This window comes from Apaloderma vittatum, unplaced genomic scaffold (assembly GCF_000703405.1).
Source record: "Apaloderma vittatum isolate BGI_N311 unplaced genomic scaffold, ASM70340v1 scaffold14244, whole genome shotgun sequence".
NCBI lineage: Eukaryota > Metazoa > Chordata > Aves > Trogoniformes > Trogonidae > Apaloderma > Apaloderma vittatum.
Window position 1 is genome coordinate 116,438 of NW_009712282.1, and position 13,601 is coordinate 130,038.

A 13,601-nucleotide genomic window follows, 5' to 3' on the forward strand; every position below is an offset into this window, starting at 1 on the left:
AATTATAAGCCTACTGAAGAGCTCCTCACTTCCAATTTGTGATTGCTCTCTCATCTCATATTTAATTATGATGTAAATGTCAGTTGACTCTGAAGGGGAACAACATTAAACTACTCTCAAAGTTTTGACTAGCTCCTGCAGGATTAACATATTCCTTCAAACATGATGGCTACAGAACATAAGGCAGCATTAGGCAAACAAAGGAAAGGTTTCCCAGCTCTCAGGAGATACAGTACCACAGCAAAGTCACAGACCTGTAACGATATTCCTGATTGGTTTTACAAGAGTGTTGAAGGCAGAAACTTCAGGCTGCCTGTGTTCCCACATAGGCTGCCAAATAACAAGGCCACTCGCCAACCGAAATGTCAGGTCAGACTCCTAGGAAGACAAAGAGAGGTTGTATCACACAAGTTTACACAAAAGAAAGTTGTTTCTAGTCTTAAAATGTTGTTATTTCTCTGATTCACAGCTCTTACAAGAAATGAGTGATACCATGTGCAGTTCTGTGGTAAGTATATGCTAACTCAAGAGCCACTGACACTACTCAGCAGACCTTAATACATTTCAAGAACAGCTACTAAAAATAATAGGGAAATTTCAATAGAAAAATATATAAGATGTTTTTTCCAAGTGAAATTTCTGTACTAGTTAATCCTGTGTCAGTAAGAATCTGATCATATATAAACACTTCATATTTAATATTCAATCTCAACCTTATGATTTAAACTACAAAACTTGAACTTCTTTCCCTAAAAGTATACGAATACTTCATATTAAACCATTAACTTAGAAACTGAGAAAACATGAAATGTAACAAATTATTATGAAATAGCAGTATACAATAACGTTACCATTAATAGCTCTGTTAGTACCTGAGCTATATTAATGCAGTCCTTGATACTACTTACACTTGTGCCATCATTTTTTTACACATGCAAGTAGCTGAAATCATGTAAAGTAGTGCCCAAGTAAATCTCTGCAGGATGAAGGTGCAGGTGTGCACTCACTTGATCTAAGGTCACATCTACATTAAGAGGCACTGATGTTGATACAGTCCAGCTATCCCCATAAAGTAAACAAACATGGTAATAGCAGTTCTGGCAGCATAGTTACAGCTGCACCACCATCTCCTGTTGACATAGCTCCACATGCCTCAGTGGTGGAAATCAATGATGCAGACAGCTAAAGGAATGGCAAGAGCTGACTGCTTGTAGCCCTCCAGCACTTCTATTCCCTACTCTTTTTTAGTATCAACTTGTCATATTGAGCTCACAAGCCTTGTTATAAACTAAGCTTGTTTTTAACTACTGTTTTTACTAAGGAGCACCTTGCAAGGCTTTTGGAAGTGGTAGCAGCAACATGTGTTGCATTTTTACTTTGCACTGCTAGCTTTTGGTGGCATGCCAACATTATCTACAGTTGTTAAGTTACAGGATTACATGCATCCCACTCAACACCCCAAAGCCTTATTTAAAAACACATTGCTAAATAAACAAATCCTCTCCAAAGTTAGGAATTCAGTCATTTAGGTCTGCCTGTGCAAACACGTATCATCTTCCTTGAGCACATGCATTACGTTGGTTAACTGATCAGATAGCGTTCTTCCCCTGAGACCTCTACCTCTGTGAAACACGGAGGGGACAATGCTTAGTGAGTCAGTTACATGCCTCATTTACTTCACCTTTTTTGAGCTTTGGTTTGATGACAGAAACATGCGTGTTTTCTTTCCATCACTACAGTATCTCAGAGATCTCAGAAATTTTCAAGGTAAAGCTAAGATACTGTTATTAACTCCTTGGAAACTACATGCCAGGAAGATCAATATAAAAAAATTTAAACCAAATCTCTAATAGCCAGGGTCTACCTCCAGTTTCATTTCATTTACTCAAAGGGCAGCTCACATTTGTGTCTGCAGCATTAGGAAGAATTCAGCATTTCTTACTGTCGCGTCTGAGTAGTTTATGGAGAAAATGTGAAACCACTAAACATGTACAAAAAAACTGGGGTAAATAAATTGACCAATACTGTACAGGAACTCAGTAGAAGTAGGGAAAGAATTTAGCTCTCCAGCCCTGCTTTCCCCTGCCTTTACCAAAGATTATCCTTTATCTCTTGTACTTTCTTATCTTCAACTGTTGCAGCATACAAGGCTCTTCTATTACATATTCTAATCCTTTAGAACAAATAACAGCCTTCATCATGATTTTATAGACCTTTTTGAAGCACCTGCTCTCCAGAGCTAGTTTCCCTCCTGAGACCTAGCTGGCTAAATTGCAGTCCTTCAGAAAGACTGAAGATGAGAGGCAGGAGTCAGAGCATGCAGAAAATGTTTCCTCACTACACCGTTCTGCAAAGCTGACGCACTCATAAAACCAACAGAGGGACCCTGGCAGACAGAAGCCTGCAGCCTGCTTCCAACTTCAGAACAAAGGAATGCTCAATTGCCTTTGCCACTGCTGTGCTTATACCACCATCACACATTCTTGGTAATTAGCATCAAGATGATTAGTAGTGACAACAACAAATCCCACTGGCAGCCCCATGGTGGAATCCCTGAAAAGCTAGCAAGGCCCTTCTGAGCAATGCCTGAGAATCACTGGGGCAAGGTAAAGCTCACAATCCTTTCTGCAGATTCCAAGATGCCAAAGACTTCACAAGGGCCACCAATCTTTGACATTCCTGAGAGCTGAAAATGGCTCCCTTCAAATTTATTTGCCTTTGTTTCTGTCTGATGCTGTGGTGATTGTTCATGTCATTGGAAGTATTTCTTCCTGATGGCAGTGATATCTTGGCATCTTGTTAAAACACTTCCAGTTGTCACCCAGTGAGCACTGTAGGCTGAATTAAATAATAAGCACAAAGACAAAATCATTCTTTTCCTGCTCAGAGTTTTCTCCAAACAAGTATCCTGTGAGTGTTCCACTTACTTTAATCCTGTGGACAAGGGGAGCAAAAAGGAACACAAAGAGCTCCACTGTGGCCATGGAGTTCTGGAAGAACTTCCTCCTGTTATTCTCTTCCTCATCATTTGTGGCACTGGGCTGGGGATGTCCTGGAGATCCTTGGTTTTCAGCCTGGTGGATAAAGGCGCTACTGCTCCCTCCCCAACTAGAGCCTCTGTCTCCTCCAAATCGGTCATTGCTGCAGTCCTGAGGGGCCTCCAGGAGCATCCAGTGAAGAGTGTGAAGAAGCTTTGTTTCAGCTACTCCAAGCTTATCCTGATGTCCTGGATGGAAAAATGCATCACAATATCTCATAGGGTTTCCATTAATGGTATTGTTGAAACTTTCAGAGCCACAGAGGAAAACCGGTCATCCAAATTCCTGATAAACATTTGAAAATTAAAAATCTACCATTAGAAATACCAACTTTCTGTTTCATTATGTTTGAAACCTCCTAATTCACAAGTCTCCATTTACTTCACAGCATTTGCAGTTCAGTCCCTGCAATGTCATTTACAGGGCAAGTGAATGCATTGACATAGAGTGGTCCTAAGAGATGCCACCTCCGCAGTCTTGTCTGTTTGACTCTATTGAAACAGACAAAACACAAGTGAACACTGCGAGGTACTCAAGCTGTGTCCCGTTAATGTTCTCTACTGGCATGTCTTTGAAGCAAATTCTTGCTGAAAACATTGTTGAAATCAGTAAAAGACTAGTAAAGTAAGCTAGATTTGGATCTGGCCCTAGCCATTGACTGATGAACTTATCTGCTGAGAATTACATGCATTGGTCTAAATAAAAAGAAGAAAAAATAATAATAAATGAAGATATTAAAAGTACCTGCTGCAATTGGCCACTGCAGCATGCCTTGAAAGAAATATGTGTTCCTTCAAGGAACCCATGCCCACTGGGTGGTAAGGCTTTTGCTAAAACTAGTTCTATTATCTCTGGAAAACAATTAGCAAACTATTATTGAACTGCTTTGATTCTTCAGTTCATCAGACCATTAACTTCACTGGAGAAGTTCTCACAGGTTACCATGCTATAAATGAGAACAGATCAAGAAAGGCAATCCAAAAAATGAACTTACTGGGATTCTAGGATTTAGAATCAGTCTGGCATATTTTGGTTGATAACTTCAGAAACGGAAAAACAAACTCACACGAGCACTAACCTAGCTTGTTTCGGTTGGAGAGCAGCGTTGCGGTGCAGTGCAGCACATGAGGGAGTGCAGCTTGGACAAGTTCCCAGCGAGAAATGCTCTGGATGGCTTCAGAGAGAGCTGGAGAAAGGCCATGCAGCTTGTTCTCTACTAAAACTCTTTCAAAAGACTAATAGTAAGAATAAAGAGAAAACAACAGTGTATATCTATTTCTGCACGTAGTACCTTCTATAACATAGAATATTATTTAAAAAAAACCTATGACCTGTAATTTTCCAGCATATAACTAAAGCATACCTTATAATATTTTTCCTGAAAGTCACAGACTGTAGCTAAAGCTCACTAGACCTATGGACATATTTGGCCAAGAAACAAATGGGCCACTCGATATATTTTCTGCAATAAAAAAAGAATTAAAGCAAGTATCACATGTATATTAGTAAGTGCTGACATCAAGCCAGACCTACAGTTGTGCTGGATATTAATCTGGCATGCCAGTAATTTTGCTGGAAGTCACAGGAGCTAATGAAGCCTGCATTTGTGGAGCTGAGAGCTGGATATTCTTCTCACACACCCTCTTTCAGTTTAGTGTAACAAAAAGGGCAATCCATTAAAGGTATATGGGCCTTAGGAAATGTTTTCACACTCTGCCACAAAATATAATCAGTGTACAAAATTTTTTGTTGAGTCACAATGTAATGGTTTTGCAAACACTTAAAAGAGCTGATGGTTGCAGCAAGTTCATTATTTCCACCTCAAGCAACACAAAATAAGACTACCTGCCTCTGAAAGCCCTAAGGAAGTTCCTTATTCCTAGTTGCTCCAACCATTTCAGTAAGTTCTTCCTCTGACCAGAGGCAAAGATCTCGTTCTAGGCTACAAAACAAGTTATATAACTTCACTGAAGTTCCTAAAGTGAAGAAATACATCACAGAGAATCCATGTCCTCACCATATACCAGCTTAGCCTCCTGGCTACCTATTTGTTCACAAGCTGTTTCACCAATTTTATTAGGCTCTGGGCAAATAAATGTTAGCATTGATGACCGAATGGATGCTTCAAATGCATAAAACTTATCCTTCAGCACTAGGCATACTGATTTTTCCTGTAAAATTGGGGAGGTAATAAGAATAAACTTAATTACAAAAAGGAACACAAAAAGGGCACCAGTCGTAACCCAGCTCTCTGAAGTGACCAGGCATGGCATGCTAACCAGTGGTAACATGGACTCTTCTGCAGACCCCAGGAGCTGTGCACGTTGGATCTCTTGGGTCATGGCCACATGTGCTGGTGTGGCCAGACATGAGCTTGTGTGCTGAGGGGCAGGATGCCCTAGTGCAAGTACAGTGGCTGCACCATTGTGGTTTTACACAGTCCTCATAACAGCTCCATGCTGGCCAGCATGGAGGCAGAGACACAACTATTTGTATTCACTATTTGTATTCACAGAAATTTCCCAATAATACCAGGCACAGAGCAAAAGAAGGGGAGATGGACTGTATGATTTACACAGATGTATTTGGGAGGTGATTAAAACTGAATGCGCTTATAGAAGACTAAGCTTGTAGTAACACAAATTGAACCTAAGGAAATACTGACCGTAAATATCAGAGCTGCCAATAAACATAACTGTGTAGAAAGTCACACAGGAGTGACAGTCACACAGGAGTGACAGAAAGTCATACCTACTAGGAATCCCAGGGTCTAGTCAGAAAATTCAACAGAATCTTCATGAAACTGAAGGGCATTAGTTGTAATATGTGGGCAAAAATGCTGGCTTCCTGAAGATTTGTCAAAAATAATGTGCCATGGATTAGGTTGTCAGCAGTGTGCATTTCTTAGCACCAGAACAGATCAAATGTCTGTCAGTGATTTGCTGGGGGCCACAGTCTCCTGCCATTCATTCCTTTCAGCTCAGGAATAGGGTAACATGAAGCGATGGCAGGTGCCTGGAAAGCCTGGGCAGGCGGAAGAGCAAAGTACTTATTGTAAGGTCTGGGTATTCTGTTATGTTCAGGAACTATGAAATCATCAAATCACAGCAGCAGTTGAGAGCAGATTAATACAGAGACAACATAGGTCTAATACAACTGTCCCAAACAATGTTACCTAACAAAAGGGTGGAACAAAGCAGCAATGCATCTCCAGATGCAAGAAAAGAGGAACAGGGTTAATGCATGGTTACAAACACCACAAAGTCTGAAAGAGCTGGTGAAAAAACATGAGATTTTATTTATTTTTGTCAAAAGGAGACAGGATGACACTCCTTATTTGTTGCTCCAGCCATACACTCCCACCTCTAGGATGTGGGTGACCTCTGTGTACTCACAGAGTGAGCCCTGGGGCTCACTGAAGCCTACGTTCAGCCAAGTCAAGCTTCTATACAAGCCAAAACGAAGCTCAGCACGAAGGAAAGGAGTTTCTATCATGTTCGTGAGTTGAATTAGCTCACCAAAAGGCCTGCCAAGCACCAGTGCTGACCTAGGCTTACCAAAAGAAATTATCTTCTCACCTCCAGTAGAAAAGTCAAACTATAAGACCACACTTCAGTACAATGACAAAGTGATTTAGGTTACAGAGCAAAGGAAAGAAGCAGAAGGAAAAAACACTGTGAGCAGCAACACTACTCTGAAGCATGACAGAAGACATATCGTTGCTCTCTGGTTTCCATTCCAGGTCTCATTCACAGGTACTTCAATGGTTATCATGGAGAAAGTCCTCCAACAGCAGCTTTCTGGAAACTCTGGCCCACGTTCTGCATACTTCAAAAATTCAAGAGGAAGCCAAGATGTCTGCAATTATATCTTTAAATCAGGCTTGTATTCACCTCAACATTTTGGATTTCTGAGCCACAGGAAGCTTTTCCTACATAGTTAGCCATCAGATTTCTCTGTTCTCTTCTGGCCTGAGCAGAAAAGCTAAATGTATTTCTGTGCCACAATGAAAGATTAGCTTCTGGAACAGCATATGGGATCACAAGCATCTGAGACAGAAGCACTGTATGTTGCCAGAAAAATGCTAACACAAAGGCTGCATATGGTACGTATGGTACATTTCCATATCACAAAGGTATGGAAACCACAGACTGTCCCTGTTCCCTGTGTGCTACAGGCACTGGCTAGCACAACTGCCACTGTGCATGTACTGTCAGCATGGGACCTAGCTGGCATCAACCCCCACTCCAAGGACTGTCACAAGCAGCCCAACAAGAACATGCAGCTCTTTGGACAAATGTTCCCATGGGACTTGTCTGGAGTTCTCCATAAATGTTCAGCTCATTGCAGCTTCTGTCTATATCAGACATTCAGAATGCAAGGACCTGGGTTAGCATTTGCTCCTGCAGAACTTTCCCTTTGGTCTGCTATGGCTCTACTCTAATTTTCCAGGACTCAAAATGGAGAATATGCAGACAAGAAGATGCAATTTTTCACGTCACATGAACTTAGCAACTGCTGCTACAGCTGAGAGGAGTTATATGCTTCAAAGAGAATGATGAATGAGAATGCCTGAAGTAAGCTCCCTCTAAGTCAGTCAGAAGAGAGATATTGTCATGCTATAGATATGTCCGGAGCTGCAGCCTCAGGGATGCTGTTTGGTTAAGAAAAGTTACCTACGTAGAGCAAGTTTGTCCATGCCTGCAACAACCCACATACCAAATGAGGATAAAGGACATCTGCCAAGGTGGTAGTGAGGGAAGTCAGTGTTATGCCTTGGCTGGAGAAAAGGTAGCCCCTTTCAGCAGTGTTCTGTGTGTGTCTTTCAGCTCCCTCAGGGCCACTTACACAAGCATTTTTCCTTTTAGCCTGGTGACGCCATCTGTTTTCACAGAAAGCAGCAGTTAGTCTTGTCTGGCTGCCTTCCAGCTGCTGCCGTTCTCCTTTTACCTTCTTCTCCACCAAGAATCAAAAGGTCTGTCAAACACCTTGTGACCAGGGTCAGCCTTTGCTGCTGGAGCAGGAACAGGTTATGTTCCTGAAGAAGGTGCAGGACAGAGCAGATTTCAGGCTGAGCTTTGCCATGGTTTCTTATACAGTTTTGCTTGAGTCACATGACTTCCCCTGCTCTAAGTCCATGGGAGCCGTACCTGCAGGGAACTCCATAAATCGGCAAGGTCTCAGCTAGGCCCCTCACCCCCACTAGACAGCCAAGGCCTTGGGAAACTCAGCATCCCCCTGTTCCACCCTCTAGGGAGTGCCAGATGAGCTGCTGGTCTCCCTTAGAGAAGTAACCCTACTCACTTGAAAATAAAATAAAATAAGTTTAAAAAGCATTAAATTAGGAGAGCAGTGTCCAGTGCTTAGCTTAGTGTATGTACAGAAAGACCCTGGCAGAGACACAGAGAAACTACCAGTGCTTCTTGAACCAGACTTCCATCTTTGGAGAGAACCTTATTGCCCTGTTCTTCCAAAGCTCAGGCTGCATCATGGTGGAAAGCAGAGAGCATTGCTAAAGTCACTTCATACCAACTGGAAAAAGAACTTAAAATGCAAGCAGGCAGTACTGTCAGTCTGGGCAAAGCCCTCTGAGTAGGCAAGAGTTCCTAGAAAGATCTAAAACATTAATCTAGGGGTTCACAGCACAAGGGATGATGAGGCTCCATTGTTTACTAAACATAGTAATAGTAAAAGTATTGACAAGCGATGAAACAGGGATGCCAAGTACTTTGTTTACAGAAAATTCCCATGTTAAAGAACTCAGTTTTCTGCAGATTGGCTAGATAAAATAAAGATGTCCTCTTTTAAAATTTTATTCCATATCTATCCTTTAATCATTTTTAACAACCAAACATATTACTGCATTTGCAAAAACAAATTAAAAACCAGAAAAAAGATAAACTTTAAATTTTCATGACCCTCCAGAAAACATTTGGTTTCTTTCATGACAAATAAAATCCAGGGTAAAAGAATTGAAAACACATCCTTGAGTCCCTCATGCCAGAAAATGCATTAGCTTTGTAGAGCATTTGCGTATGTTTCTGCGAGGTCGCTTGCAGCTCTGACTTACGCACATTAGGAATGACAGGGCAGAAGGATTTCAGAATGGGGAGGAGGAAAACCATTAAATCTATACTGAGGCACAAGAGCATTTAGACAGTGCAACACAATACGGGAGGTGGGTATTTATCCTCAGATTAATGCCTAGTATTCACAGACCAGCTGGAATCAGTGTGATTGTTCAGGTAACGAAAACAAGGCTATGAAAGGGACGTTTTTTTCCCCTCAAGTGTTATGGTATAAAGCAAAGCTCAAAGAAGCCATGCAATCTGCTCTTGCAGACCAGATGCTGCACTCACTGAATCTAGGCCTCCAGCCTTTGCTTCCTCAATGCACAATATGCAGCAAATTCTACTGCAGCAAGTTGAGAGCCAAGAATAATAATAGACTACTGCACAATGATTTATCATATGCACTGTCAGACAGTTAACAAATTACAGACATACTTAAAACAATTCTGGCTAAATAATTTCAAAAGGACAGATCATGTAACAGGTGCACAATGTTTTTAGGCACAATAGTCAATACAGTAGTGCTAGATCATCAGCTTGATAGAATCAGTGAATTGTTTAGGTTGGAAAAGATCCTTAAGATCACTGAGTCCAACTGTCAACATAGCAATGTCAAGTTCACCACTAAATCATGTCTCTAAGCAGCACATTGACATGTCTTTTAAATACCTCCAGGAATGACAATGCCATCACTTCATTGGGCCACCTCTTCCAATGCTTGACAATCCTTTTGGTGAAGAAATTTTTTCTAATATCCAATCTAAACGTCCTCTGGTGCAACTTAAGGCCATTTCCTCCTGTCCTATCACTTGTTACTTGGGAGTGCAAGAGCCTGACCCCACCTCACTACAACCTCCTGTCAGGTAGTTGTAGAGAGCAATAACGTCCCCCCTCAGCCTCCTCTTCTCCAGGTTAAACCAATCTTCCTACCCTCAAGCATATCATCACTCACGCTTGCTTGGTGTTGTCTGCAAACAGACAACTACTGAGGGTGCACTCAATCCCCTCATCCAGATCATCGATAAAGACATTAAACAGAATGATGTTTCAGAAGACAAGCAAACTACCTGTCAAGTTCCAGAAGCCCTGTCTCAGCCAGCACACAGCTCGCTGCTGTTGCACAGGATAATATGAAAGGATAATATGGCTGATGTAGGCAGCCATTCCTGTTGGCAAAAGTAGTAAACTGATGAGCAAAAGAAAGTGGTAGATGCAGCAGCTCAGGTTGTATCCCACCAAACGCTCAAAACTAAGCCTAACCTTTGCAAGCTTTCTACCATAATTTAATGATGATGTTAAGAATTAGAAAAGAATCAAGTTCTTCTTCATCCAAGAGGCAGAAATGAATTGGATCTTCATGAAATGAGTTTTTCCAGAGCTCCTTTACCCTAGGCTGAAGCATGTGATTTATGTTGCTTTGAAGTTTGTTTTTTCGGTTGGTTTTGGTGTTTGCTTATTTTTTTGATTGTTGGTTAGTTTCATTTTTGTTTTGTTTTTGTTTGGTTGGTTTGTGGGATTATTTATATTTTTTTTACACTTAGTAAATTTTGGTTTGTGCTCAAAGAAGAAAGGTGCTTTAGAATTAGCCAGAGGGACACAGAGGAAGACCTGATGCCAAGAGCACAGCATGAAGCACAGGGAAGTCACAGACAGATAGATACATCATGAAGAACACGTAGAGAAGGAAGCTCTGTCCTTCTACCCAACAATAACAGACATTGGCTCACAGGTAGGGTAGGTACAGCCTCAGATTATTAGGTGTTTCAAGGCATGGTTCCTGCACATTTTTGAAATACCTCGTAAAGGACATAAGGCAACAAGCTCCATTTTCTAGCCTCTACACAACTAAGAACTGTCAATGGTATAAACCAGTGATGACGCTTTTTGCTCTGTGTGCCAGAATTGCAATGCATTTTACTCACCAGCACACTAAGCCAGCAGTCCTCTATCAGTACTTGGTATCTAGCAATAAGCTTGAAAAATTTATGAATTTCTTAGAAGAAAATCAGTGAGCAGCAGTTAGGGCTTCTCCAACTTAATATCTTGTGAGAAGGAAGTCAGGAAATTGTTGCAGAGAGACTTTAAACTATTAAGATACATGTCTAGACCACGTTTTTCCAGTCTGTCAAGTTTAGCTACAACTGTTAAATGTACTTTAAGTCAACCAAAAACCAGCAACAGTTCAAGGAACTCTGGAATTCCCTAGATACCTATCTCGTTTGGACTTGCTGTATGCTTTCCCTTTCTGCTCCCTTCAGACAGTAGACTGAGGTTTCATTCTAAATACAGTTAGAAATAAGTTGCCACTGTCTGCATAATAACCTCTTTTTAATTATGCTGTTAACACATGCTCCCTCTATTTTCTAGTACTGGAGACATTTCCATCTTGCACCATGGTAAAAGTACGGTTTAAAGCCTCTTAGTAATGTTTAGATTTTTATTATTTTAAGTCTGGGAAAAATCCAGCATTTGTGAATTGAAATCACATCAGTCTCATCTGAAAGCAATACACACATGACGAAATGCAGGTTTAGACCCGGACTGTCATAACTCAGTCTGCCCATATCATTATTCAATTTATTTAATTACTAATTAATTCAATTATTAATATCCAAATCAATATATTTTTCTTATGTCTAGAGATGCACATGATACCCAAATTCTCTGGATGGGAAAAGGTTTCAAATCCTCCATGTGATAAAAGTACAAAATTAAGCTGAACAGACTAAATCTACTTCTGAGGTATGCCAAGAAGCTTGCTGACCAGCCGCTGTGGCCAGATCAAGTTGTATGAAAAGTTAGTTATTAATAAGAGTTGAAAAAGAGAAACATGTACATACCACACAGGAAGCTTCATATTGTTTCCCCAGTTTAGGTCTTAAAAATGCACTGAAGAAAGGAAGAAAAAGCATTATTCAAGACCCAGTACTTCAAGTGTGGATTTTTCTTAGTTATCTTCAGAATTCTTCTCATGTTAGAAGGCTGGCAAAAGGCTGAGAAACTTAAAGGAAGACATAACGCCAAAAAAAATATTTAGATACCTGTTGATGACATCTGGCAAAATCCTGTGACCCTTTCTAGAAGACAAAAGTACCCATATTGATATGCCAAGAGGTAGTTAATCCACCCTCAAGAAAAGTCTTGTTTCCCATGGATAAAATCTTCCATCAGACAGTTTTTCAGCCATTTTACCTCAGTGAAAGATTTTCAATATATTCTGTTTAAAACATGTTAAATATTAGTGACCTCTGCCTTGCTGCTATTTTACACCAGAGATCCATTTACCAGTTTTGTGTTAAATATTTTCCTCCACAGCTGCTGATGTGGAAGGCTTATGATGAAATGCAGGCCTGTACCCTGCTGGTAGAGAACACCTACTCTCTGTTGTCATTCCCCTCCAGAATGGGATCAGAGTTAAATACTAAAAAATTGAATGAGGTCACCTTATTATAGCTTTTTTTTTTTTTTGGAGGGCACTGAAAGTGTGGAATAAAGAGATTTTGTGACTGAGGCCTTAAATTAGAGCCACAACCTTCAAAGCTTCCAACCTCCCCAGATAGACTCTGCAGTGTTTTCAATTTAGAATTCTATTAAGACAGGAGACAGACAGGATTCACAAGGAATATAAAGCCCCAGCCATACATTCAGCCTGCCCCTCAGACAATCTTCAATCCAATGAAATAAGGTGAGACTTTGACGTATCTGTTTGCATGCTGACCTTTCAAAGCATAAATTACACTTCTAGAACGGTTGCAAATACAGGTATAAGCAAAGCTGTGAGTCCGGTGCAGCACTGAGGGATGCTGCTTCTGGTACCAGACCTCCAGGAGTCCTCTTAAAAGTGGGGGTGGAGGGGCAGGACAGAAGAGGACAGGGAGGAGGGGAAAGGTGCACAGACACACATATATATGGATGTTTTAAAGTCAAATTAAGAACCTGCTGGGGCTGCCGTTAGGTTAGGCTGGCTCCAGTCCTCCCCCTACCCCCAACACATGCAGATTGCTCTATATCGATTGCAAAGAGAACAGTCTGTTTTACACCTTTATGCTGCAGCTGCAACAACCGCTTCTCCCCCGCTGCTGGGCCGCAGCTGGCTCGCCCCCCCTCCTCCCACTGCCCTGTTGCAGCTGTATCCCAAGTAACTAGGGCTCGCTGCTCTCACCTGGTTTGCCTCCACAGGAAGGTCTGGATGGGCAGAGGGATGCCACGGGCGCTCTCCTGCTCCTGGCCCTCTGAGCTTTTCCTTTTCACCATGATGTTGATGATAGCTGCTGCGAGCCAGCCTTACCAGGCATACCAGTCGGGATCTCCCATGGCTGCCTTTTTGCTCCGTAACTCTTTTCCCTTCATCCCCCGCAGCCCAACGCCCCCCTCCTCTCCCCTCTCACACCTCCCTTCAGCTCTGCTGGTGCAAAATGGCTGCAGAAGGCAGGGAGGAAATTAGGGGAGCGAAGATGTCCGCGTCCCTCTGCTTCCTCCCTGCCTTCAGCAC

The 13,601-nt window shown here is 41.6% G+C and overlaps 1 protein-coding gene across 1 annotated transcript in view; it reads right to left on the minus strand.

The window, feature by feature from the left end:
* UNC80 (unc-80 homolog (C. elegans)) overlaps positions 1-13,363 on the minus strand; it is a 128,707-nt gene extending 115,344 nt beyond the window's left edge. The window contains 5 exon segments of the mRNA XM_009867927.1: positions 255-378; positions 2,928-3,226; positions 4,117-4,273; positions 11,950-11,998; positions 13,272-13,363. Of these exon segments, the coding sequence (XP_009866229.1) occupies positions 255-378; positions 2,928-3,226; positions 4,117-4,273; positions 11,950-11,998; positions 13,272-13,363 (721 nt within the window).
* Between the last annotated feature and the right edge of the window lie 238 nt (positions 13,364-13,601).